Source organism: Hydractinia symbiolongicarpus, chromosome 10 (genome assembly GCF_029227915.1).
Source record: "Hydractinia symbiolongicarpus strain clone_291-10 chromosome 10, HSymV2.1, whole genome shotgun sequence".
Classification (NCBI taxonomy): domain Eukaryota; kingdom Metazoa; phylum Cnidaria; class Hydrozoa; order Anthoathecata; family Hydractiniidae; genus Hydractinia; species Hydractinia symbiolongicarpus.
Genome location: NC_079884.1, coordinates 26,788,632 through 26,813,539, shown reverse-complemented (window position 1 = coordinate 26,813,539; position 24,908 = coordinate 26,788,632). Strand labels below are relative to the sequence as shown.

Sequence of the window (24,908 nt, the reverse complement as noted above, 5' to 3'; positions counted from 1 at the left end):
TCTCTTTGTGAGAGTGTTGTAACTAGAGTTGCACCGCATTTCAAGAAAGAGAAAATGTTCATATGCGTAAAGTACCGAAAATAAATTGATCTGATTGGACAGGAGTTTTTTGGATTCAATTCAGCATTTTGTGCGTGACATGTGAATCAAAGATAAGCCGATGTCCCCCGCGAAGAACATTATCCATTGTTGGAAATCCGGTTTTATTTTCAAATGCCTACACTTGCAGTAAACAACAAACAAACAAAACACAACACCATTTTTGTAAAATAGATTTGTCAAGTGTCCAGTGTCAAGCAGACACGTGCCAAATTAATATTGAATAAAAATAAATGCAGTGCTTCATCATTAGCATCTTGTATTTTTAAAATTTCTTTGTTTTCTTGTATGTTGAATTGGAATTTGGGGCCACTTAGTTTAATCGAATGGCACTAAATTGGACGGGTGCTTGTTTGAAACAATACAGTTTACTTACACGAAAGGTTTCTGGTATAAACAAAACAATGTCTGGCGACATGTAAATCACAATGTGTCTGCTTTTTTATGTTTGCAGGTCAACCTTTACTTCACAAGTGCAAGTACGACCCTTCAACCAGGGTGTATTTTGTTGTTGTTGTTATTGTTGAACAATTTTTACATTTTCAAGTTTTTTCCCACAAGGGACAAAACAAGTAATGCAAAGAATATTATAAAATTGCAGTGCGGAAACACAGATGTAAGGATAATTTTATAACTAGACAAAATGATTAGTTCAATGTTTTTAACCTTACCTGATTTGAGTTTCAAGTTTTTAAGATCTAAGCGCTGTTAACAGTAGCGACGCCAGAAATATGAAAAGGACGAACACTGTTAAAAAAAAAAATTTACAGCGGCTACAAAACGGCGTTTGGTTTTCGGCTTTAGTGGGTACCCAAATATAACTAAAAATGACAGGAAAAGTTCCCTGCATATATTGGATATCCATAATTTATTCCATATAAGCACATACTTCTACATGTTTTCTAATAAATAAACTTTGAACTTTTAAAGCTAGCAAAATAGCATATTTTAACAAGTAAAATATGCTTGTTTCCTCGTCAAAACAAACTTTCTATTCACTGAAGAAAACTTTGCTTTTTTTAGCAAAAATAAAAAAGTAACAAATCCATCATAAAAAAGTAATTGTTCATTGACAGGTTTATGTAGACCTCACTGTGGTTCTGAAGTGTATGTAATTTCTTGCACCTTGACTTTTTGGTATATATGTAAAAAAAAAACTCGAAAACTCTTATTAAACATGGAAAGTTACACTTGAAAGGAACAATGGATGGAAGACCTTCCAGAATCCTCTTCACAGGTATTTCAAACGAGCCACCCTAAACAGGGGCGTAGCCAGCGTTAGTCAGGCTCTGCGATCGACTGACCTACTTTTTTCATCTCAACACGTCGTTTTTTCCACCGCCACCGCCAACACATGGATGGGCGCACCAATTGTGCATCATCGGCACAAATCCTTTCCCGGGCGGCGCACAAAAGCTTCGCACTTCGCCCGCCGTTTGCGCAGGATTTAATAGTATCCGCTTTGTTTTGCAGGCTGAGGTGTTGAATCTCTACTTTGTTTCCCAGATAATCTCTTTCGCAGGATTACCTGCCAAAAAGTATGCCTATGTACGGTCTTGTGTCTTCCCTTTATGGTAATTTTGGACGCATCCTATTGGCTAGTAAATTTCGCAGAGAGGTTAAAAATTCGCTCCATATATGGCTATAGAAAATACGCAAGAAAGTCAAAAATAAAAACAAGGCTGGCAAAGTTGTGAAGGTGAAGAAAGCATGATGTTGCTGTCAAACGTGGGTCCGTCTTAAGGTTTATTCATTGTAGTGAAGGCTCTCAGGTTTGTCTTTTTCAAAGGTCATTTTAAAAACCTTATGAACTTTCTCTTGATATATATACAGAATTGATAAGGTTAATGTTATGATGATGCTGGTAATGTATCTGTTAAAATTAATAGTTGTCATTGTTATTTTTTTAATAACCTCCAATCTGCAGAAAACTTTATTTTGGTGCTAATTATGAAGAAAGAAGAATGAACATTCTAATTATTGCTTTAATAACTTTCAATCTATAAAAAACATTATGATGGTGTTGTGTTGTCTTATTGCTGATTTGATTACACCCTTGATGATAAAGATTTTAATGTATTTTATGTTGTCATTTATTCTCCTTTTTCGATCAATTGTTCAGAATACTTAACGTCTATCGCGTGTGTCAGAGAGTTGGTTTTATGGCGTTTCCGTGCTTAAGGGGCGTGAAAAGGCGTTGCACACGTTGGGGGGGCTCACAACGCCCCCCCAAACCCCCAGTTGGTTCTTATCGCACCTTTGGTGCGATGTTGACCCTGCGTTGACCCTGGTTCGACTAAGGTTAATTTTTTTCTGGCTACGCCCTGCTAAATAAAAGAAAATTGGATGAAAAAAAATTCGAAAACTCTTATTAAACGTGGAAAAATAATACTTGAAAGGAACAATAGATGAAAGATCTTCAAGTATTCCCTTTCCATGTGTTTCAAACGAGCCACCCTAAATAAGAGAAAATTGGTAGAAAAAAATGACGAAAAAAAAGTTAAAGTTACTGTTTTTATTATTAGAAAAATGAACAGAAAAAACCCAGCTCTTTGAAGAAGCTTATGTACATATAAAAATGGTAATAATTATATTATTTCACATCAATAAATTAACTTTAAAATATTTACAAAATATAAAAAAAACAAATCCGTTACATAACTACAAAATTGAACCGATGTCTAGTCCGTGTACATAAATTCTTAATGCTACAAAATTCAAATTTTTATATAACCTAAGTTAAAAAAAAGAAAAAAATCTGTTCACGTTTTTATTTACATGAAAAGTAGTTAACGAGGGAACAAAGATACAAAGTTTAAAACTCAAGTTGCATCTCAACAAAGTGATAGTGAAAATTCCGTGATTCTAGTATTTAGATTTCTTGACACCTTTATTTTACTAAAAGCCGTGGGTTACGTTATATTTAAAATAAAGTCAGAAGACACTTTTTTTACCCGACTTGCTATGGGCGGCTAAGGAAAACTCGTATGGAGCATTTCCACAAGAAGCTACGTCTCAGAAGTTAGGGCGGACAACTGAAATTCGAATGTATGCTTAATGCACGTGTTATTCAATATGCTTTAGCTATATACATGTTTTCGCATTTAATAAAAAAAAGTCGCAGTGTACGTGTTATCCTCACAAAAGTCAAGAATGTTGCACCGGATTTTGTGGACGTTCAAAATATGTTATGTTTTATAATACTTTCAGTTATCTCATGTTTCAGTAATATAAGAGTGTCCAAAATAAACGAGGTTATATCTTATAATTTTCGTATTTTTTCTGTTCTTTATTTTCCCATCAACTGATTGTCTTAAAGACGCCTAAATACTAAAACTGTGGAGTTGTGAAGATTCATTACAAAAAAGTGTGTTGAGGATCAATCACTGAATATCTTGTTAATAGAAATTATTTTCAAAACTCGCACGGTATACTTTCTTCACAAAATCCAATGTTAAGCGTTCATAAATTTATCTTATAAATAAACGTTCCATTTAAATTTATTAAAGATATGTTTTAAAACGTGCAACAGAACGCGAAAACAACTTATTTAAAAATAACTTTTAAAATCCGGAACAGCCACTTTAAAAAGTATAAGCGCGTACGTTGTGGAACAAAAACATGTCACAATCCAACTTTGACCCACTCTCAATGGTTTTAAATCAACAAAAAATAAAGAATGTGCCCCTACACGGAGTAGAGTATAAATTGTTTTTCCAAACATATATACTCGTCGTCTTTAGGGCCTTGAACAGCCACTGAACTTCACCCGTTCTTGTTCATATTTTAAGAGTAAATCATTTAACTCGGCTTCCAATGTTTCTGTCTCCGACTTTAGCGAATTCAACTCGTTTTGTTGAGCGGTGAATTGACTTAACAATCCTAAAAACAGAGAACTCGAATAAAAAAAACAAAATAGTCATTTATATCATTCTTGTAATTTGTAACATTTCAACGATGATTATCAGACTGTTTTTAATCAATCAATACACTTTTTTATATAACAACAGCTGAGATTGGATGTGCTTAGTTTTTACACCTTTTTAGCCTAAAAAGTTCTTATTTTGTGTTTTTCCGAAAAATATATCATCAGATTAAGTATAATAAATAATTTTAGAATCGGAAGAAATAGATGTTGGTTGATTGTAAAAACATAATGTATACTATTAACAAAAAAATAAATTTGTTCGGAATTAATTCTTTCTTCGTAATTCTAGAATTACTTTATAATCTATGAAGGAATTCACGCTAAGTACGTATGTATTAATATGTTCTTAATTTTCGGCAAAATCTTAACTTTGATGTTCTTATAAACTAGGTTTTTATACAAAAACGTGTACGCTTATATATTTTAATTGTCGTAGTCACTGCATTGCAAAATAAAAAGTATTTCTAACAGAAGTAAGATAAATCATTGTTTACTTTCGGCTTCCGTAACATCTTCAAGTAACTGCTGAGCGTCCGTGGCAGCTTGCTGCGCTTTCGTATGGGTTGCTGACGTTTGCTGATACAAACTGTTGATTTGTGTTGAATAGGACGGAAGAATTCCAGCGTTTGATTGATGTAACTGACAAAAAAAATTTTTAAAGGAAAAAACGTATAATAAAACTCAATATTTTAGTATTTTTCAACCACTCTTAGCCGAAAAAGTGCTTGTGACAATTGATTGATTACAATATGTACACCCGGACACCTGCATGTTGACAATGTTTTAATATTCTCATAAAAGAATCCTGTTAGCTTGATGGTTCAAAAATGTCAATCTGTAATGTCATGATTAAAATATATAGGTTATACAGTAAATATTAGAAAAAATTCTTTGAATGAGGGTTGTGAATCAAACACTTCATTTGGCGTTCAGTATAAATATACTTCATTTTGTTTCTGTTTTTTAGACTTTCAAATATAAGATTAAGTAAAATTACAGACATCATATAATTTTTCTCAACAATAGATGAATTACAAGTTGATTTTTCACTAACCGCTCCTCTTGATTAAGAGCTTCCTCTCTCCCGGTCGGCAAATGTCACGTCATATTTTTAAACCAATTACATACCCGTATTTTTCAGGGTAGCCATTATGATTTGGGGGAAAACACGCAGTTCGTGCAGTCAGACCTTCATAAATAGCGGCTGCATTTTTTCGAAAAATCTTTATTTTCTAACTTCAAACCTGACTTATTGTGTAGATTTGATGAGTTTTCGCTAATTCAGCTTTACCGTAACACAGATATTTTAATTCTTATTTAATCAAAGCTTTTTCCATGAGATTGTGACCGCAAAACGTCCATGTTTTCCCTCAACTAAAAGTTGTACCCCAGACGTTCGAGAATTGAGGTTTCAGTCATTCCCTCCCATGGCTTCACCGAGCCTTTACGATAAACATCACAACATTACTAGCAAATCAAGGGTAATAAAAACATGCGAGAGTGAACGGACTTACCAACAGAGCTTCCTGTGATTTTTTTCGGGCTTCTTCTGCTACCGCTGTTGCGTTATCAACGATCGCCTTCGCGTTTACGAAGCACATTTTATTAGCGTCTGCTTGGGAGATAGCTGTCTTCAATAAACTCAATGTTTGGCCGCCTTGACCGCTTATTGTATTAAATTGATTTTCAATCTAAAAATAATGAATCGTCACCACAATAACGACGAGACATATATAAAACAACGACAAAACACAAATATGACAATAAAACAAAATAAACACGACATACTTATTATACAATTAACAACAATAAAAATTGCGAAAAATTGCATCAAAAATAAACTAGTGAGTGTGGACAAAAACATAACAACAAAGACACTTATATTTTGACGAAGATAAAAGAAAAAATTACGATAAAACTACGACAATGTTGACAATGATAATAACGATATATATAAAACGACGTCTATAATAACGTCGACAAATACAAAACGTCGACAACAAGAATAATAATCATGGAAGCATACCGTAGTTGTTATATTTTGTACACTCTGTACTTTTATATCAGTTTCAACTTGAAGTTGTGTAGCATTAACACGAAGAGCTGCTGATTCAGCAATAGCATTTTCCAAATTTCGAATATCTTGCAATGTCGACTGCGATACAGCACTAATAATAAAATACGATGAATGAAATTATAAACTCTGTATCCTGCAATATGACTTAAAACCTTACAAGTATTAAATTTATCATGAAAATACCATAACATACAGTGCTTGCTGCGATCTGGCTTGAACCTCTTTAGCTTTCACAAGACCTTCCTGGGCTCCTTCATATGTAGCGTTAATGATGCCCTCATTAATCACAGTGTTGATAATCTGCGATGACAAATCTTGTATTTCTCTCATCGTTACACTCATTGAAGTATTACCAATCTCGTACGCTAGGTGTAACGCGTTGGCTGTGTTGTTTCGTACTACTGCTATGTCTCTCACACCCTGAGCAAGCGATGCTGTCTCGCGTTGCACATCGTATAAAACACCATCTGCTGTGGCCTAAGCGAGAAAATTATTTACTTAAAATTACTGCTAGGATATTAAAAATAGAAAAGGGATCCTAATATTTTTAAGCGCTGAGGCTGTGTTTGATTTTGCTTAAAAGTAAAGGCCACTAATCTAACTTTTAAGAAGAAATACGTCTCGGTCGTCGCTAAAAATTTTTAGTAAAAGTCCGAACGTACCTTTAACCTCGAAGCTTCTTTCACCTGTTGACCGACACTAGCATTTAAAGCGACTGCATCAACTTTCATTTCACCTGCTGTTTTTGTAACAGCTTGAGCTGCCGCAAGTCGTGCTTGCGCTTCCGATTTAGCTTGCGTAATCACAGTTTGAGCAGATGCTAAGGTCGACAAGGCGTTCTGATGAATGCTGACAGTGCGATTTTGTAGTATCATAATGTTTGCAACAATGTCATGAATTTTCTTCAACTCGTAAGCGTTTGTTGCGAACGTAGCTTTGTACTGAGTATCAAGATATCCTGCTATGCGTGCGCGCTCGCTTGCCGATTTCGATAGGTCTGACATAGCTTCTGACAATTTAACAGCTGCGTCAGCAACACTTGCATTAGCTGCAACAATCTAAATAAAACTTTAATCTTGATTTTTTTGTCAAATAGAATAAATTATCAGGCACTAGGCCAAAACAGGAACAGAGTTCCCATCCTATATTTAATAAACATCATCTTCCGCAACATATATTAACGGCCACTATCACCTTTCAAAAAATACACAAAAATGCTACCTCATTGAATTGATTTTTAATGGTAGTGAACACAGCTTGTCCTGAGACATTGTTACTTTTCGTCGTTTCAATATAACCTTGCGCCATGTGCGTCACCATCGCCGCGTCAACAGTGTTGGGCACTATGAGAGTTTGACGTTTAACGCGTATATTTATCTGCGGGACAGGTACTGGTTGAGGAATTGAAGCAGATAGTGTAACCGTTCCGTTAAAATTAGCAACAGTGGTTTCAAAGTATTGCTTTGAGCTTGTCAACTGTCTTTCCGTTTGCGTTAAAACACTTTCAAATTCCACGATATGCATTTCGATCTAAGAAAAAATGAAAAACATCCTACATGCAGAAGAAATGTATCATATAACCAAAACAAGATAGAAGAGTAAAGATGACAGGTTATGGCAACAACGATAAAAATAACATATTATAGACAAAAAAATTGAATGTAAGAAGTATCATATGCAGGTAGGTGTACTAATTCGAATCACAGATACTGAGAAAAACGTTTCAATTACATTTGTGACCAACCACTGCAAAGATTCATGCACTAAAATGCGAATCCTACAGTGTTTTTGACCAAAATCTTTATTTACCTGTTTGAACTGTCCTTCTTTCGCAGTTGTGTTGTAATTTGCTCCAGAGAAGACGTCCATCACGTACGTCAGATTTCCATTCAACCACGTCAGGTGCGATTGCACATTCTCATAACTCATACCTCCAAACTTTGAAAGTAAGTAAGTGACATTACTATGAAGGCGAGCGATATCCGCAGCTTCTTGATCGATGTAATTTTGCCAGTTGTCATAACAAGGAGAGTGGCACAACTCACAATTCGGAGGAGTTCCTACAGACAATAAAAACAAATAAATTCATTTCCGACTATTTCTAGTATGAGCATTTATAATAATCAGAATGCAAGATTACGAAATCGCTTATAACGCGAGAGATAAAGAAATTCTAATTCAAATACAAAAAAAATCTTACCAATAGCGTTTACATCACATTCGCTACATGTCCGTCCACTATATGTACCACCCAGTGGACTTCTTTTACATTCACACTGTCCTGTGACCGCATCACAAGACGAATTACCCACGGCGAATTCTTTGTTGCAATTACAAGCTTAATGAGATAGGAATACATTGCTTGATGGTGACAGTTTAAATATTTCATAAGTATATGAGAATATAGGCTTTTAAAGGTAGGAAGAAAGTGTTTTGAATGAGAATTGATAAAAAAAACAGTTGTTACATATCTTCAATTGCATAATCAAAAATTAAAATATCAAAATTAAAATCGCGAGAAAACTTACGCAAGCATCCTTTGGATAAATCATAAAAACCTGGAGCACATCGATCACACTTGTCACCAATAATTCTTGCTGCCTTGCAAGTACACTTACCAGTCACCTGGATTCAAAAATTTCAGTTAAAACTATCAAAGTTTTAGAACAAAATTAGAGTATTTTTTAATAGATTGTAAAGAAAAACTTTTGTCAGACACAAAGGGTTTTCAGACTGGTCTAGCCAAATAACATACACGCTTTATATTATATTTAATTTCAGAAACGATAGTAATTTACCAGGTTACACTGCAACGATGATGATCCTTTATCATTACACTGACATAACTCACAACCTGCATTGCTGGCGAAATTGAAAGTATTCTCTGCGCATTTATCGCATATTCTGCCAATTACATTTTTCTTGCAATAACATTGGCCAGTTATATTTTGACATTCATTTCCATCTGCACCAACCAGATTACAGGAACAGCCTGGAAAGGAGAATCATAGAAAACAACAACTCATTGATCAAGTAAGGGAAATCTAGAGGAATTTTTTTGTAACACTATACTTATTTTACTGAAAATTGATTCAGACATTTTTTTTGCTGTGATTTATTTTCCATTGATGACTTATATATTAAACACATACATTAAGCGTTGAACTGATTTTTACATTCTCTTTTAGGATATGCAAAGTTCAATTTAACGAATGATACCACACGCAAAAACGGAATCAAATTTCACAACTTTTAAAATGCCATGGTAACTATCTTCAACCATTGTTATGGCTTTTTAATCTGTATGTCATAGTCACTCCTAACAAAACAGGTGTATAGCTCGCTTGTTAAGTTTAATAGTTTAATAGTTTTTATATTTGGTTAATGACAAAATTACCATTGCATCGAGTTAGAGCATCTCCATAAAAGCCAGGTCTACAAAATTCACAGCTGTGACCAATAGTGTTGTTTAAACAACGAAGACATTCTCCAGTTGTCGTGTTGCAGTTGTTGGGTGCAGTGGGGTCAATGTTGTTGTTGCAAATACACTTTTTACACTTTCCAAGAGGATCCTATGAAAAAAATGTATTTCGTATTTAATTTAACATACTAAAGCTGAGATATTATTGCAGTACACATCAAGTCAAAACGTTTTTATTTTGAAAGAAAGAAGGAAAGAGAGTAAGTGGTGCTTCCATTTTAAACAAAAACATTGACGAAAGGTAAATAAGCACCATTGGGTTTCCATAGTAACCATCAGCACAAACTTGACACTGACGACCGCTGTAACCTGTCTCACAAGATAAACAGGTTGGCTTTCTGTCTTGATCCATAACACAACTTTTCGCAAATTGATTCGGTGCATCTAATCCACCCGGACATAAGCATTCCTTGCAGTCTGTTGCCTCCCCAATGGTTGCATTACCATAATAACCAAAAGAACATTGATTACAACTTGGTCCTAATGGTATACAAATGAGAATAAATAATATCGTGGATATTGGAGAGACAGACAGACAGACAGACAGACAGACAAACCTTCTGTATTGTCTTTACAGTTCATACATAGCCCATTGTTTGGATTGCACTGAGTAGAATGCAAGTTACATTGACACGGGACACATTTGTCATATGGCCCACCATTAGCTGGTGAGCGTGTGTAGCCGCTGTTGCAGTTTTGACAAAACTGTCCACCATATGCTTGAGGACATGTGCAGTACTCAACATTTTTTGCCACTCTCAACCCAGTCGTGCTGCCAAGGTTATAATCGCTGTATTGCATAATTATGTTTGCAAGACCAGTAAAATGACCCGGCTCCTGTTAAAGCGAACAAAAGTACAAACGTTAGAAAACATGATAAAAAACACATGTAATTTCTACTTATTTAACCACTTGTTTTAAAAAAACAAACTTCTCTCCTAAACGTCATAGTCACCCAACATTTATTGATATTCAGATAAATGTTCTTTTATCCATTTTTTTTAGTGTAGAAAATAGAATCATAATCTTTGTTTTTCGTGCACTTCAAAGTGTTATTTCACTTCAAAACATACTACCAAATGTTTCCACTTCTTTACAAAACAAAACTCCTTACACTACAAGATTTACCTTCGTCCATTTTCCGCGAATTCGTATATATTCTAAGTTACTTAGAGTTTTGATCATCTCGGCGTTAGTTGGTTGCACACCATCGGTTTTGTCTTTTTTCCAAAGCTTCTCATAAAATTGTACCTACATTTTCAAAACAAAATCGATCAGTATTGTGTATCTGTATTAAATCCATTTAAAAGACAAAATACCAACGAAACAAATATTTCCAATGAACCTGTTTAAGAAATGCATACCCTATATGATCTAAACATTTGATGCTTTAAAGGTGGAGCTGGCAACTGCAAAACCAAAGTAAAAATTTCACTCTTTCCCTTAATGATAACATCTCCTTTAGTTGATGCATCTATTGGAGCTGTTAAGTTTTCTTGTGTGAGATCAAAAGTAAGATAATACATATATGCTGATCGTTTATCGCCAAGAAATATATCAGGTGCAGTGAAATAAAGTTCTGGAAAGTTGGCATCGTTTAGAAGCTTGGCGAAACCACTAAAATAAAATAAAATTTGTGCAATTTGTTGATTACGTATCAAACGAGATAATTTAAAAGTTACAACATATTTTTTGTACTTAAGAAGAGCATATTCTGGTGCCCAGTCCCATGAAATCTTCCCAGCTTCAACACCATTTCCATCTACACCTTTCCAACCTGACAATCCTCTGCTATTAACCGTTGTAGGGAAGGTAGTGTTAACATCTGTCAGATAATAACCGTCTGCTGCATCACATTCTTGTGTCTTACCGGTACAATGACACTTCAAACAAGTATCAGGAAAATCCGAACTGAAACCATAATAACCCACAGTGCATTGCTCGCATCGTGAACCCATCACAAGACTTTTACATGTGCAAGAACCAGTGGTAGGATTACACCTATTCTCAGATGTACCAATAGCATCACAAGAACATTTCTTACAACCTAAAGAAGAATAGAAAATAACACAATGAGAGAAATGTAGCTGCAAACGCACCAGAAAAAAATTTCTAGTAAGTAAAGGTTATAAATCATACCGGTCACAGTAAGATCATAATATCCAGCTGCGCAAGTTGTACATTTCTCTGAACCTACACCTGTTTTACATTGACATTGGCCATCATCACTGCATTGAGAACTGGTTGAATACAGTGGAGGGCAATTGCAAGGTTGACAACCAGCACCAGTACTCAAACCATAATATTGTAAATCACATTGATTGCATGTTCGACCAACAACGTTTGGCTTGCAATAACATTGACCCGTAATAGCATCACAAGTTTGATTTATGGAACCATTTGGATCACAACTGCATGCTATAAAAATGATTTATTTCAATGATAAAAATAACTTTTAGTAATCATATCACTATTATTATTTACAAACAGCTTTAGATTTCTTATACGCACATCAAAAATTGAAATTTGACTAAAAAAGGGAAAAAAAGGTTGTAACTTGTTGGCTGAGGCAGTTATCACAAATATCCTTGATCTTGTAAAGATAGCGTTAACAACCGCTGGCTTAAAAAGTCAGATTTAAACTTGTGCTAGGTTTCAATTGAAGCGCTCTTTGCATACAGGTCCTAACATTTCAACGATGGTACTTAACATGCACAAGTACTATCATTTTAAAATGACAGCATTTTTTAAAATTTTGGTTGTGAGAAAGGTGATACACATAATATAATACCTACCAACACATCCTAACCCAGATGTAAAATTGTAATGTTGAGGAATGCACGAATGACATGTTCTTCCATAAATGTTTTTTTTGCAATTACACTGACCACCGTTTGTATTGCATACTGATGGATTGATGGCACCAACAGGACTGCATTGACACTCTGAAAAAGGACACAAAACAATAACACGAAAACATAATGCTATTTACACATCTCTTATAAAAATACGCACCAACAGCATTAGTATACAGATAACCATACAAGTATGCTAAATATTGTGCCCCTTGTGCCTCCTGTAAAGCCCATGTACTTCTTGATGATGCCGTCTGATAATAATTTCTAATTAAAGCTTGATTTGATACGCTTGCTTGAATATATCCCATTGAAAACTGGTATCGTGGCATCAACAACACCTTAAAATACCAATTTAAAGTACTGAAGAAAGTTTTCCTTAAAATCAAAACTTTTTTCATTGGTTATAATTTATTTCAGCTTTATATTTTTTTGACATTTTTCTACTTAAGAAAATTTATAAATATGGAATAAAAAGATGTAAAAGTAGTAGGCCCAGAATACGGAGATTAAAGTAAACATAGATATCTTATTACAATACAAACAAAAAAACTTACCGACATTATAAATATTTTAGCACTGCTGCTAGAAGATCCAGCACTACCAGGAGAAAACCAGACCACAACCTTATACTGCCCTTGAGCTAAACATTTGTACCCAAAACTTTGTGAGTCTGAATTAGGATTCAAATTGCTTGTCATTGTGATTGATGAGCTGGTTAATAGGGTAGTTGTGCCACCGTCACAAGAATAAGATGTCGCAGTTGATTGATATTCTGCAATCATATTGACTCCCATGAAAGAAAAAGTTGTCTAAAAATGAACAGATGTTTTCTCTTTATATGTAAACAGTACAAAATTGAAGATTTTATACCATCCACCTCACATTATACATTATCAGAGATGGAATTTACTAAAACTTTGATCTTGTTTCCAGTAATGGAAACACTTTCATAATGAAACACTTTCTATATTATAACAGGCAGATACACACTATGCGGTTTTTTATACTTTTTGTTGCATAAAATTTTTAAACATAATAACTTGAATACAGTTATAACAAAGTTATAATAAAGTGTGACTTTTTTTACTTTTTTTAACACATGTATGTAGACTTTGCGTGAAATATCTTGCAAGCTTTTCTTCCATTGGAAAGCTTCTCAATTTATCATGACAAAAATGATGGTCAGTAATTCAAAAAATAGGAATTTTTTGTTACAAAACTTTAATAGTTCTTGTGTTGACTCGCCTCACGAAAATACTATAAATAACAGCCTTCAAATTTTGCTTCTGCACTCAGAAATTGCCAATGTTAGTAAATACAAAAGGTTATTTACAGTAAAAAAAATTGACGAAGCATAAACTCAATTTCCCACTGTGATATTGTTCTGTAATTTTATTTTATTTTCACCAATCAAAATCATGCATATATTCGACAACAAACAAATAATATTGCTGTCATCAGGGAATTTTTTTCTGACGCAGCTCATATCTCATATCACAAAAACAGAAATGGGATATTTGTGAATTCCTAGTATAGTAGAAACCACAATCCCAAATTTCAGTTCATAGTTTAAAATGGCAAGATGATCAGTGGCCAGTAGTGGCATGCGACTTCAGTTAAACTTCAGGTCACTTTCCTCTAAAACTAAAATAGTGGTGAGGAGAAGTCGTTGCCAAAGTTTGTCTTCAAGTTTTTTTCTGCCAAAAGACTGCAAAAGTGAAAATATTTCTGAAATTCAAAGAATAAATAACTAATGCATTGTGCATTACATAGTTGCTGCAACCTAAAACAATTGCATGCAACACTGCAGAAAGCTATACTATGATTTTCAGTGTTGCGCGCTGCACATTCCATGCAAGAAAAATGGAAAAAGTTGCATAGTGCTTAACAGGCTTATAAGATTTTAGTAGTTGCATTAAAAAGTAAAATTTGGGATAATAAAGTGAGATTGCTTTTGGTGATATGGTCCGTACCACTCTGCGTATGACTTCTGTATTTTGTCTGCATGTATTTTAATACCTTTAGTGCTTTTGCCTCTTATCCCCCCCCCCCCCCAAATATATCACCTGTGCGTGTTTCTTAGAACAACTGTACACGAAAAAGAACTATTTTGCAACATTTAGTTTTTCAAAATTGTTTTTGTGCAAAAATAAACAAGACAATAGAAACCTCTAAATTTAAATAAGTCACATATTATATTCAAAATTAAGAGCTATTTTGGTACTTACAGAATATTGCAAGAAAAATTCATAATAAGTGACAGCTGAAATTGACACACTAAAAGCTAGACTTGTTGCCAATGAACTTGTCACACCACCTAACCCAATGGAATAACCAAGAATAAAAAAATTATTGCCACTAGCATCAGTGAGATTCATTGACATTGATGTCCAAGACACCTAAAAAATGGAAACAACAACAATTACAAAACAATAAACACAAAAGTTGTTACGTTAATGTTTGTTTCTTTGTATCATTGTCATGTGAAATAATGAGTTTATGGCCTTCTAAAATAACGGCAGTGCAAGAGCAATACTATACAAAAAAAAAATAAACTGCATATTAAAATTCTTTAAACAAGTTCTTGGCCTAACATTTGTTGCATTAAGTAATTAAACTTTGCAAAAATTTCAGCAAAAACATTTAAAATTGATTAAAACGGTATATTTCACTTTAAAGAACACAAAGTCAATAACTTCTTATGAAAAATGAAATAAAAATTAATTCTCTCCCTTTTTGTAGATCATATTGAAAATTGAAAGAAAGCGAAATATTGTCAATATGAATTGGAAAGACTGACATAATTGTAGATTTGCTGCATTCATAGAGGTTTAAAAGAGGAATAAATACATAGTCCTGTCAATTGAGGTAAAAGGTAGGTTGTATGAGGCCTGTATAAGAAGTGTTATGTTGTACGGTAGTGAGACATGGGCAGTGAAGCAGGAAGATCTTGACCGTTTAGGAATGATATGAGGATGGTTACGTGGATGTGTAACGCCAGTCTGAGAGACAGAAAGAGTTCAGATGAGCTAAGAAGCAGGCTAAGTCTCCGTAGAATTAAAGATGTTATCCAGATAAGAAGATTGAATTGGCTGGGACACTTGGAAAGAATGGAGGAGGATAATTGGGTAAGAAAGTGTAGAGACTTGATAGTTCCTGGGGCAAAGCCCAGAGGCAGACCGAGAAAGACTTGGCAGGAGGTTATAAGGACAGACTTGATACAGAAAAAGTTGAGTTTAGGTCTAACACAGTCTAGATCAGATTGGAAGAGGGTCATTAATATACTCCGTCCAACCCATGCTAGCATGGAAAACGGACGTTAAGCCGAGAATGATGATGATACAATGTCAATTATAATTCTATTCAAATTTCTTTTGTTCCCATGTACCTCCTTTAAACCCATCCCTAGGACTGTTTTTGTTGTAATTTTACATACCAACAATAAAACTGTGTATTATACCCCATTATTTTTTTATGGCAGATAGTGAGTTACTTGAAATAAAAGATACATACAGGAGATGTTATGACTGCCATACTTGCACTGTAAATCATTTGATTGACACTTGCAGAAAACCAACCAGTAACAACTTGCTCACACTGTCTGCCATAATACCTTGCAGCACAGTTACATTGTCCAGAGGTATCACAATTGCCATCCAATGATCCTGATGGGGAGCAACCACATTGGCGACATTCGGTTGGATTAGAAACTGGGAAACCATAATAACCAGTCTTACAGTTTGAGCATGTTCTACCTGTAAAACCTGCTTTACATGGACACAGACCTGACGTTTTGTTGCATACAACTGTGCCTCCAACTGTACCAAATGCATAACATGCACAAGCTGAACAACCATTTAATATAGTGGGAGATAAACCAAAATATCCATCCTTACAAACATTGCATGTGGCTCCCTGCACATTGCTTTTACAGAAACACACACCAGTGACAGCATTACATACACTGCTGCCAAATAATACACCATCCATATTGCAATAGCAAGCTAAAATAAAATTTAAAACATACACTTTATGAAAAGCACTTGGTGGTGATCACAACCCAGACATTTTTCCCTGGTCACTGCTTAGTCGCGACTGACTTTTTTAATTTTTTCCCAGTCACTGCTTAGTGGCGACCATTTTTTTTATTTTTTCTAATGTTTTGGCACCTATATATATGGGTTAAACACTTTCTAAAGACAAATAGAAGAATTGTGGCACCCTATACAAAAACCTGCAATAAGTGGAATATATCTGATTTCTCTGAGCCAATACCATAAGTAAGATGAGTGACCATCATTACTAATGTTGCAAAATATGAATATATGGAAGATTTAAAATGGTGTAGTTATACTTTCAACAAGAAACTAGAGTAGCATTTGGTATACTTTTTTCATGCTTCCTCAATCACATGACCATATTATGATTTCACAGAAATTTCTTTTTAATGCTAATTGTATTTTGACATACAAGTTAAAGTTTCATTATCATAGCCCTAATGCTATTAAATACATCTCCAATTGAGCATGCTTTGAAAAAACATGAATTTTTTTTCTGGAAAAGTGGCCAAGAAATAGCTGATACTGAAAGGGTTGAATGACGAATGTGCGTAAGAAAAAATAAAATTTTAAAAAGTTAAATCTTCTAGTATAAAACTTACCAATACATGCATTCACATCTGTTATTCCAGTGGAAGGATTTCTGTAAAACGCTGTGTTGCACGAGTCACATTTGTGGCCTTTTGTATTGTGCATGCAATCAAGACAAACACCAAAACCAAGTGAGGAATCATATTGACATAGAAAACTGTGACTGTTGCAGCTGCAGGCTAAAATAAGGTTTAAAATTAAAGTTGCTAAAATCATTTTTTAAGTACATAAGTTTTTAAAAAATGCTTTTTTTATCTTATCAACTTAAAAATATTATTGATCTCAACTGCTTCATTAATGTTTCATCCTCACCAAAACCTTTGAAGAACACAATAGGTTCACATATAGATTATCTTTAACAGTATATATATTGAGTTTGGTAATTTAGCCTGAAAAGCATCACAATGAAAAGTGCAACTGATGGATGAATCTGTCGTCTTACTGACATATTGTATATCATTTGTGACGCAAACTTTTCATATTATATCTACTGATTTTGTTTTTCACAATGAAAACATTCATAATGACACATAGCACAAAGTTCTTTAATGTTATCAGTGGCGGTCACCAATGGCATATCCAGAAGGTTTTAGATGCCGGTATACCAGTTTTATTAAAAAGTGGTTAAATAAAAAGGGTTTTCTTATTTAATCCATAATTAAAAAAAAACTTTACTGTAATCATTTAAGGGCGTATAAGAAATCATATTAACCCTGATTAAACTCTTTTTGGCATGCTAATGTCTTAAAATTATTGCAATTTATTTTATATATAAGAGACAAAGGAATACCGTAGTTCATCTGTAAGGAGAAACTGTGTTTCTCAGTGGTTGAAGCTTTACCGTGTTCTGGCAATTTTATTAGCTTGCATGGGTGCGCACTCCCTTGTAGTTGAGTTGGATTACGTGGACTAGTTTAGCATTGCGGGGTGTCAGGCTTCCTGTGGCAAAGTACCAAATGGGGCCGCCAGTTCAATCGCAATCCAGCAAAATACGGCAGAGATTGGAGTGTTACCATGTAGCATCGATACAGACTCTTACTACGTATCCGTCATATAAACCTTGTAGCATACATCCAATGTTAAACACATTAAATTAGTGACATTGTTTAGGATCTTAAAGTCATTAATATAATACACGTTTTAATTCGCTCACAAGAATGTGATTTTAGCCCAAAAATCTTCAAATTTTCCATATGCTACACCCCTCATCCCCTGTACTGGCTGGGGGCCCCACACCCCCAGCTTATTTTCAAAATTTGGCGCTTTGCGCTTGTGGTGTGCCCAAACTAACCCCTGGATACACCACTGGTCACCGTGACCAACATGAATCTAAAATGGATCTTATATGCTTTATGCTTTGATGCACCACTCTTATAAACAATGATTTTTTTTAGTTAAATTTCGGGAGTGTCTTTTGCATAAAAGTTGCTAGCAATGGCCAGTCAATTTGATCATTGGTTTTTGTCTCTTGACTGTCAAATGTCAAATTTTGCCAGTCAGATACTGTTGACCAGCTGTTATTTTAAGCACTGCAGTAATAAGATTTTTTTTAAGAACGACCTAAAACTCAAAAATTCCAGGTTTTGATCCAAAAACCATCCAAGACTTTGTGTTGTTCAAAATTTTTTGGCAATATGTACAAAAAACTGAATGAGGTAATATAATTCTGATGTAAGTACTGCTTGCCTCCTTTACATTAGGGCTAGCTAATATCCTGCAAATACTAAAATTTACCAGAAATTGCTACTGCATTTATCACTTGAAATTATTTTTTCTTACCTTCACAAGCTTGTCCAAATCCCCATGGCTTGTTGTTATAAAGTGGTTTGCAAAACTGACAGTTTTTGCCTTCTGTATTCTTTTGACAGATGCAAGTGCCATAGTCCTAAATGTTTGATTTTAATTAGTTTAAAAAAACAATTTTACGGGAAATATAAAAGTATATTATGGACAACAAGATGTGAAGTAATACTTGGGGAGAACACTGGTTTGACATGCCATTGCAGAAACAAGCAACTTGGACATCAACGTCCCGAAGGGTGAAATAAAACTTCCTTCGATCTGCTGAAGCTCTATTGAAGTCTGATGGTGTGAAAAATTCTTGAAGTACAATTCGAATATTTGTTGCCAGATAATAATCTCTGACAGCACCACCTTTCAAAACTTCTGTTGCAACGTATCTATCCCTTCGTGGTGCATATGATATCTGAAAAAAAGTTAATGTTAAAAACAGATCAACAAATGCAACTAGCCATTTCAGAAGCATGGGCATTTCATCAAAACCTAAGCCACCGATTGCTGTTTTATTTGAAGGTGTTGCTTTCTAGGTTTTAAATTCAAGGATAGGCTTGAATTATAGTATGCAATTACTTGAAATTATGACATCCTGCGTAGTGGCCTATTAAGATGTGTTTCGGTAAAAAACACTTTTAATTGTAGGGTATAGTAATAATTTAGAGACAGTGGCGGCACAGCTGTCTACCTTGGAAATGACGTTGTTACCAAAAAATTTTTTTTTACATTTTTAAATAATGTGATTGAAGTTTATAGTCTTGTGGGAAATCTAATACTGCATTGTTTATAGAGGCAAACATACAATAAAACTCATGGACATCTGCCAGAAACGAATTTCATTAAATTATATCAAAATTAGACTGTACTTTTCATCCATCTCTTATAATAATATGGAGAGTATCTGTGTGTCTGTAACAGGCAAAGCTGATGTGTTTATTTTGCTTTGATGTCGCCGAAAAATGCATGTCTAATATGTTAAATTTTGCAACGTTACGGCGCGATGTCAACCACACTATTTTAACATCAATATCTGATATTAATTTAATGAGGCCATTACATGGCACTTAAAACTTTGAAGTTAAATACCTTGGAAACGAGGTAGTGACGTAAATCTTTTTTCACCGCGTGGTTAAATAGGGACCACCTAGGACTAATTTGGGCAATTTTCCCAAATAGACGGGTTGATGACGTCATCAAAAACCTGTAAACCCCAATATCTCTGCAACCGTTTGTCAAAGATACATGATCCTATACATTTTCTTAGTCAGCGTTTCAAGATCTATACGTAAAGGTATTAGATATACAAAATTCTTTAAAAATTTTTTTTGTGGGTCTTTGCTGACGTCAGCAAAATTTTCAAACCCTTATATCTCAACCACTCATCAAAAGCGCATGATCATATACAATATACATTTTCTTGGTCACCATTTTAAGGTCCATACAATAGAGGTAACGTGAAAACATGGTTCTGAATTTTTTTTTATGGATGAGTTGCTGACATCATTAAAATTCAAATGACTCTTCTTTTTCGTTTTTAATCTGCACAAGTGTTTTTTTCCACAGGCTTTATCGACTAGTATATGATAAACCGAACTTGGCAAAATGGATTGTGTATCACCTTTTATGTCACAAAACGTGTGGACAACATTAAAATACTTTCTACTACCTACAAAATTGGTGTTTTATGATGCAAAATATTGTAGCATCAAAGGTTTACCACTCAAAGCAAGATTGACAGTTAGCTTAATGCTTTTTGGATGTCAGTCACAAGTTGGTAAAAGAGATTAGATTTTAAAAATATAGTCAAGACTGTCATTTTTTGACTTCCTGAAGACAAATAGTTTGGTCAGAGGAAAGTATCAAAATTTTTCAATTTTTTTTTACTAAAGAAAGTAACGGTGAAAAAAGGCGGCGAAAATGGTTGGTCTGTAAAAATAGTCACTTAGCCATAGATGTACAGCTACAAAGCTTTTAGTGGTAAAAATTTCATGCCTTTATATTTATTTATTCAAAATTTTGGTTCCTAAAAAGAGCATCCTTGGAAATAAAAGGGAATGTTTATTGAAAAATTTACTCATCAAGAAAATGCTGTTAGTTTTCAAAGCCATTAATCTCATTTCTCCTTATAACAATTCTTTCTGGCAAAAAAACTGTTCATCAACAAAAAGCTTCAAGATTTTTTAACAAAACAAAACAAAGACTTGTCTAATCATGTCTAATATCTAATATATCTATGGAGATCATGGAGATCACTTTCATGTTTACCATTTTTTCCCCTTTTTCAGTGTCCTCCAGTGGAAATAAACCACTAACTATTAGGTGTTTGTGATTTTCTTGATTAGCCACTTAACATATTTATTTACTGCGAGATGAACCTTTCAAGATATAGTATTCATGGCCACTTGTATAAACCAATAAGTAAATGGACTTTAGCCAATGATAAACTGTTTACAGAAGCTTAGGAACGACTAAAGCCATGTGTTGTTTAATTTTTTTAATTACATTTTTTCTAGCCTGCAGCAGTCTGCCTGGTAAAAATCTGGATTGAAATAGAATCCCGAGAAATGCACAAGAATACCACAGCAAATATATATATATATATATATTTTTTTTTTTTTTTGGGGGGGGGGCTGTCCACGATTGTGAATTATCGCCCATCTGACCCCTACAATTTATGGTAATAATTATTACTAGTCGATAAAGCCCGTGGAAAAATCTACTGCGGCAAAATGAAATGAATAAGAAGCGTTATTTAAATTTTGATGACGCTAGCAATCCATCCACAAAAAAAATTAAAACCTTATTTTCACGTTGCCTGTATTATGTAGAACTTAAACTGCTGATAAAAAAAATATGTATAATCATGTGCTTTTGATGAGCGATTAATGAGTTATAAGAGTTTAAAAATTTTGCTGACGTCAGCAATGGCCCGTTAAAACCGTAAAATAATTTTTAGAAATTTGTATACTTGTTGCCTTGAAACGCTGATCAAGAAATGTACATAATCATCTGCTTTTCATGAATGTTTAAGGAGATATAAGGGTTTTAAATTTTTGGTGACGTCAGCAAAGAGCAGTCAAAGCACAAAAAAATTTATTTTAGAAATTAGTATACCTGTTGCCTTCATTGTATAGATCTTGAAACGGTGATCAAGAAAATGTACTTTTGACAAACAATTGCAAAGATATTAGGGTTTGAAGGTTTTTTGATGACGTCACCAACCCGTCCATTCCGAAACGGATTCAGGGACCCAGTTTTAGGAATCTTACCCAAATTGGTCCCAGGTAGTCCCTAGTTACCCACACAGTGAAAAAACATTGACGTCACCACTTCGTTTCCAAGTTATTTGGCCTCAAGTTTTAAGTGCACTGTAATGGCTTCATTACTTTAATATACTTTCCTTTGACGTTAATATTATTAATATTAACGTTAAAAGTTTGGTAATTTACAGAACAATTTTATGGGCGATGTTTTACAGAATTTATCAAAGAAAATAGTGAAGAATATAATCCACTTTGCAAAAGTCACAGACAGACAGACGGAACTGGCGTATTATTATATAGATCTTCTAACAAAGAAAGAAATATGAAATGCAACAAGTATTAAAACATAAATATATACCTGCTTCTGTATAGTTCCAGGATTTATCAGAAAACAAAGGACCTGTGTTTTGTTATAAAAATTTGCCTCAGGTAAACCAAAAGTATCTGCACATCGTATGGCATAATAAGCTAAGGTTAAAAATGTTTTGCCAGAATTCTGAGATCTTTGTACATATAAGCCATTGGGAAGTTCAAACTGAAATGTCAAAGTTATTTGGTGTAAAATTAAGTTATGTCCAAAATCAAATTGTATATATACTGGTTCCTCAAAATTTTTACTTTTCCAATAAGTTAACAAGTCATACTGATCTACTAAAAAGCTAACAGGATGGTGAGTTTCATTATTAGTAGCGTCACAATTTAAATTACAATCTGTATTAACACAAAAAGCCTCGGCAGGAGAACCACAAGTGGAGTTTACTGTTATATTGTTTGAAGAAAGCTCTGCAACATCAATTGGTGGTGAAAAGCAAGCAATGTTTGAAGCACATTGCGCAGATACCACATTCGTAAGTATTGTAGTATATAATACAACGATGTAAGTAATCAGCAACCAAGGATGTCCAAAAAGTTTAAATGAAGCCATCTCTCCACATAAACAAATGTAATAAAAGTAAAACCATGCAAACAACACTCAGTTTCCTTATTGCTGTGATTTCCCCTTAATATATTTTATCCACTCAAAAGTAACTGATACTGTCTTTATATACCATGTGATTGTGACATGCAAAAGTTCATTGAATAAAATAGAAAACAGATTCCATGAATATTGTCTTTTTGAAAGAAAAAACAACCCAAAATAAAAACTGATTAATTTTGCTTCTCTTACTGGTCAAGGAAGCCAGCGCACTCCACGGATTTCAAATTTTGTTGACAGACGCTATGATGCAGCTGCTTAAGTTAGGAGTATTTCACTTTTGATCAGTAAATATAAATACTTTTTTAGGGTATTTTTTCTTTGAACAGATTAAAGTTATCTTTTTGTAATTTATTATTATTTCTGATAAATTCAAGCTCCATAATTTCAAAAGAGCAAATGTAAGTAAGTGAAAAAATGCAATAAGAAAGCGGTCGTGAACAGTCAATGCGCGACGAATGTCGAGTTTGCTTTTGTTTATAAACTAAAACCGGCATGGTTAAAAGAATGGTGGCGGTAACTCCATTTAGGACACATAAAGCTTTTCATTCAAGAGAGTGTGACATAGGTATTTCGGCGGCCAGATTAAGATTTGAGAGAGGAGGGGCACGTTCACAATCTCAGCAGAGGTGCGCACATTCAAGTTTGATATTTTGGCTAGATATAGGAATATAATTCATTAGTTTTAACATTTTGTTTCACCTTATTTTTTCAGCTCATCGTCGTTATAATTTTCGTCCTGTCGTTTCTGAAAAAGGCAAGAAACTTTCCCCTTGTTATACGTCTCACGCGAAGACAAGAGAAGGATTTCATGGCTATTTTCCCGCACAGAATGCAAAGAAAAGGTTGAACTCTTTTTTCCCCTGGAACGGAACAGAAAAGATTCTCTAGAAGTGTAAAATAGCCAGTTAACTCTATCTCTTTCTCACCATAAAAAGGGCGCCCTGTTGAAAGCGCAACATTCGGCTGACATACTTTTGCATAGATCTGTTAGAGTATGAATCAAATGATTTCATCCAGTATTCTTCTCCATCCAAGGCAGTTTTTTGTATTGCATCGCCCTTTAATTCATTGAATGCAGCGCTATCGATCAATTTAACAGGTCATTGAAGCGGAAATTCATCAATTCGTTCGTTTTCCAACCAAGTTCTTTCAATAGCATCATTAATTTGCAATATGCCCTGTTTCTTCCACGTAATAGAGAAGCTTCAATAATACAACATTTACTTTTCCCAGAAACACCAAATCTCTAAAGAATTTTGCTAGAGATTTTGTCAATCTTTTTTCAAATATTCAAGAAATTAAAGTGTTTTTTCGATTTTAATGAGCTGCTGGATCGTTGCCCTAAGAGTCGACAAGTCTCGTGCATTTTAAGTAATTAATCTTTTTAAGCAGAGCCGTTAATAACATAAATAATCAAATTCGGTTTCCATTTGACCACTTCATCGTACGTAGCATTCAGGATAATCGTATAATGATCCCAAATTTCTTTGAAACGTAAAAATAATTGTACAACTGCATCGTCACCGTTATTAAGCGCTATTATGACTTCATCACGCTCCTTTTTTCGCCGTTTTTAAACTTTTTGAATTAAAAACAATACAACTTCTCCCTGGTGCTTTTTTAGTCCTGACACGCTCTTCAATATTTTTCCGTCCTATTAACGATGTTCATATTAACTGCGACTCATGAATCTTAACATTTTCATTGAAAAAAAAGTTTCTTTATCATTTTATTCTTGTCTGATGGTCTCGTTCGGTACATAATTCAAGAAGAGAGCAAA

At 34.2% G+C, this 24,908-nt stretch overlaps 1 protein-coding gene across 1 annotated transcript; it reads right to left on the bottom strand.

Moving 5' to 3' along the window:
* Positions 1–2,599: 2,599 nt before the first annotated feature.
* On the bottom strand, positions 2,600–23,465 carry LOC130612243 (laminin subunit gamma-1-like). The gene is made up of 27 exons (XM_057433549.1): positions 22,508–23,465; positions 19,065–19,298; positions 18,872–18,977; positions 17,104–17,271; positions 15,957–16,447; positions 14,672–14,842; positions 12,998–13,252; positions 12,601–12,781; positions 12,381–12,530; positions 11,725–12,003; positions 11,284–11,632; positions 10,950–11,202; positions 10,714–10,836; positions 10,143–10,422; positions 9,839–10,065; positions 9,502–9,676; positions 8,903–9,096; positions 8,633–8,729; positions 8,305–8,442; positions 7,914–8,164; positions 7,326–7,634; positions 6,767–7,162; positions 6,298–6,581; positions 6,054–6,195; positions 5,542–5,718; positions 4,522–4,666; positions 2,600–3,981 (listed from the first exon to the last, which is right to left on the bottom strand). Exons 1-27 carry the CDS (start codon positions 23,072–23,074, stop codon positions 3,839–3,841), a joined length of 6,285 nt encoding a protein of 2,094 aa, XP_057289532.1. The 5' UTR covers positions 23,075–23,465; the 3' UTR covers positions 2,600–3,838.
* Between the last annotated feature and the right edge of the window lie 1,443 nt (positions 23,466–24,908).

What these genes read in the sequence shown, in the direction of transcription:
- LOC130612243 (XM_057433549.1), bottom strand. Translation starts at nt 23,074, where the DNA reads ATGGCTTCATTTAAACTTTTTGGACATCCTTGGTTGCTGATTACTTAC. An exon ending in ATTTGGACAAGCTTGTGAAG is followed by an intron (nt 17,272 to 18,871) that starts GTAAGAAAAAAT and finishes ACCTTATTTTAG; the next exon opens with CCTGCAGCTGCAACAGTCAC. An exon ending in CCAGAATATGCTCTTCTTAA is followed by an intron (nt 11,203 to 11,283) that starts GTACAAAAAATA and finishes ATTTTATTTTAG; the next exon opens with TGGTTTCGCCAAGCTTCTAA.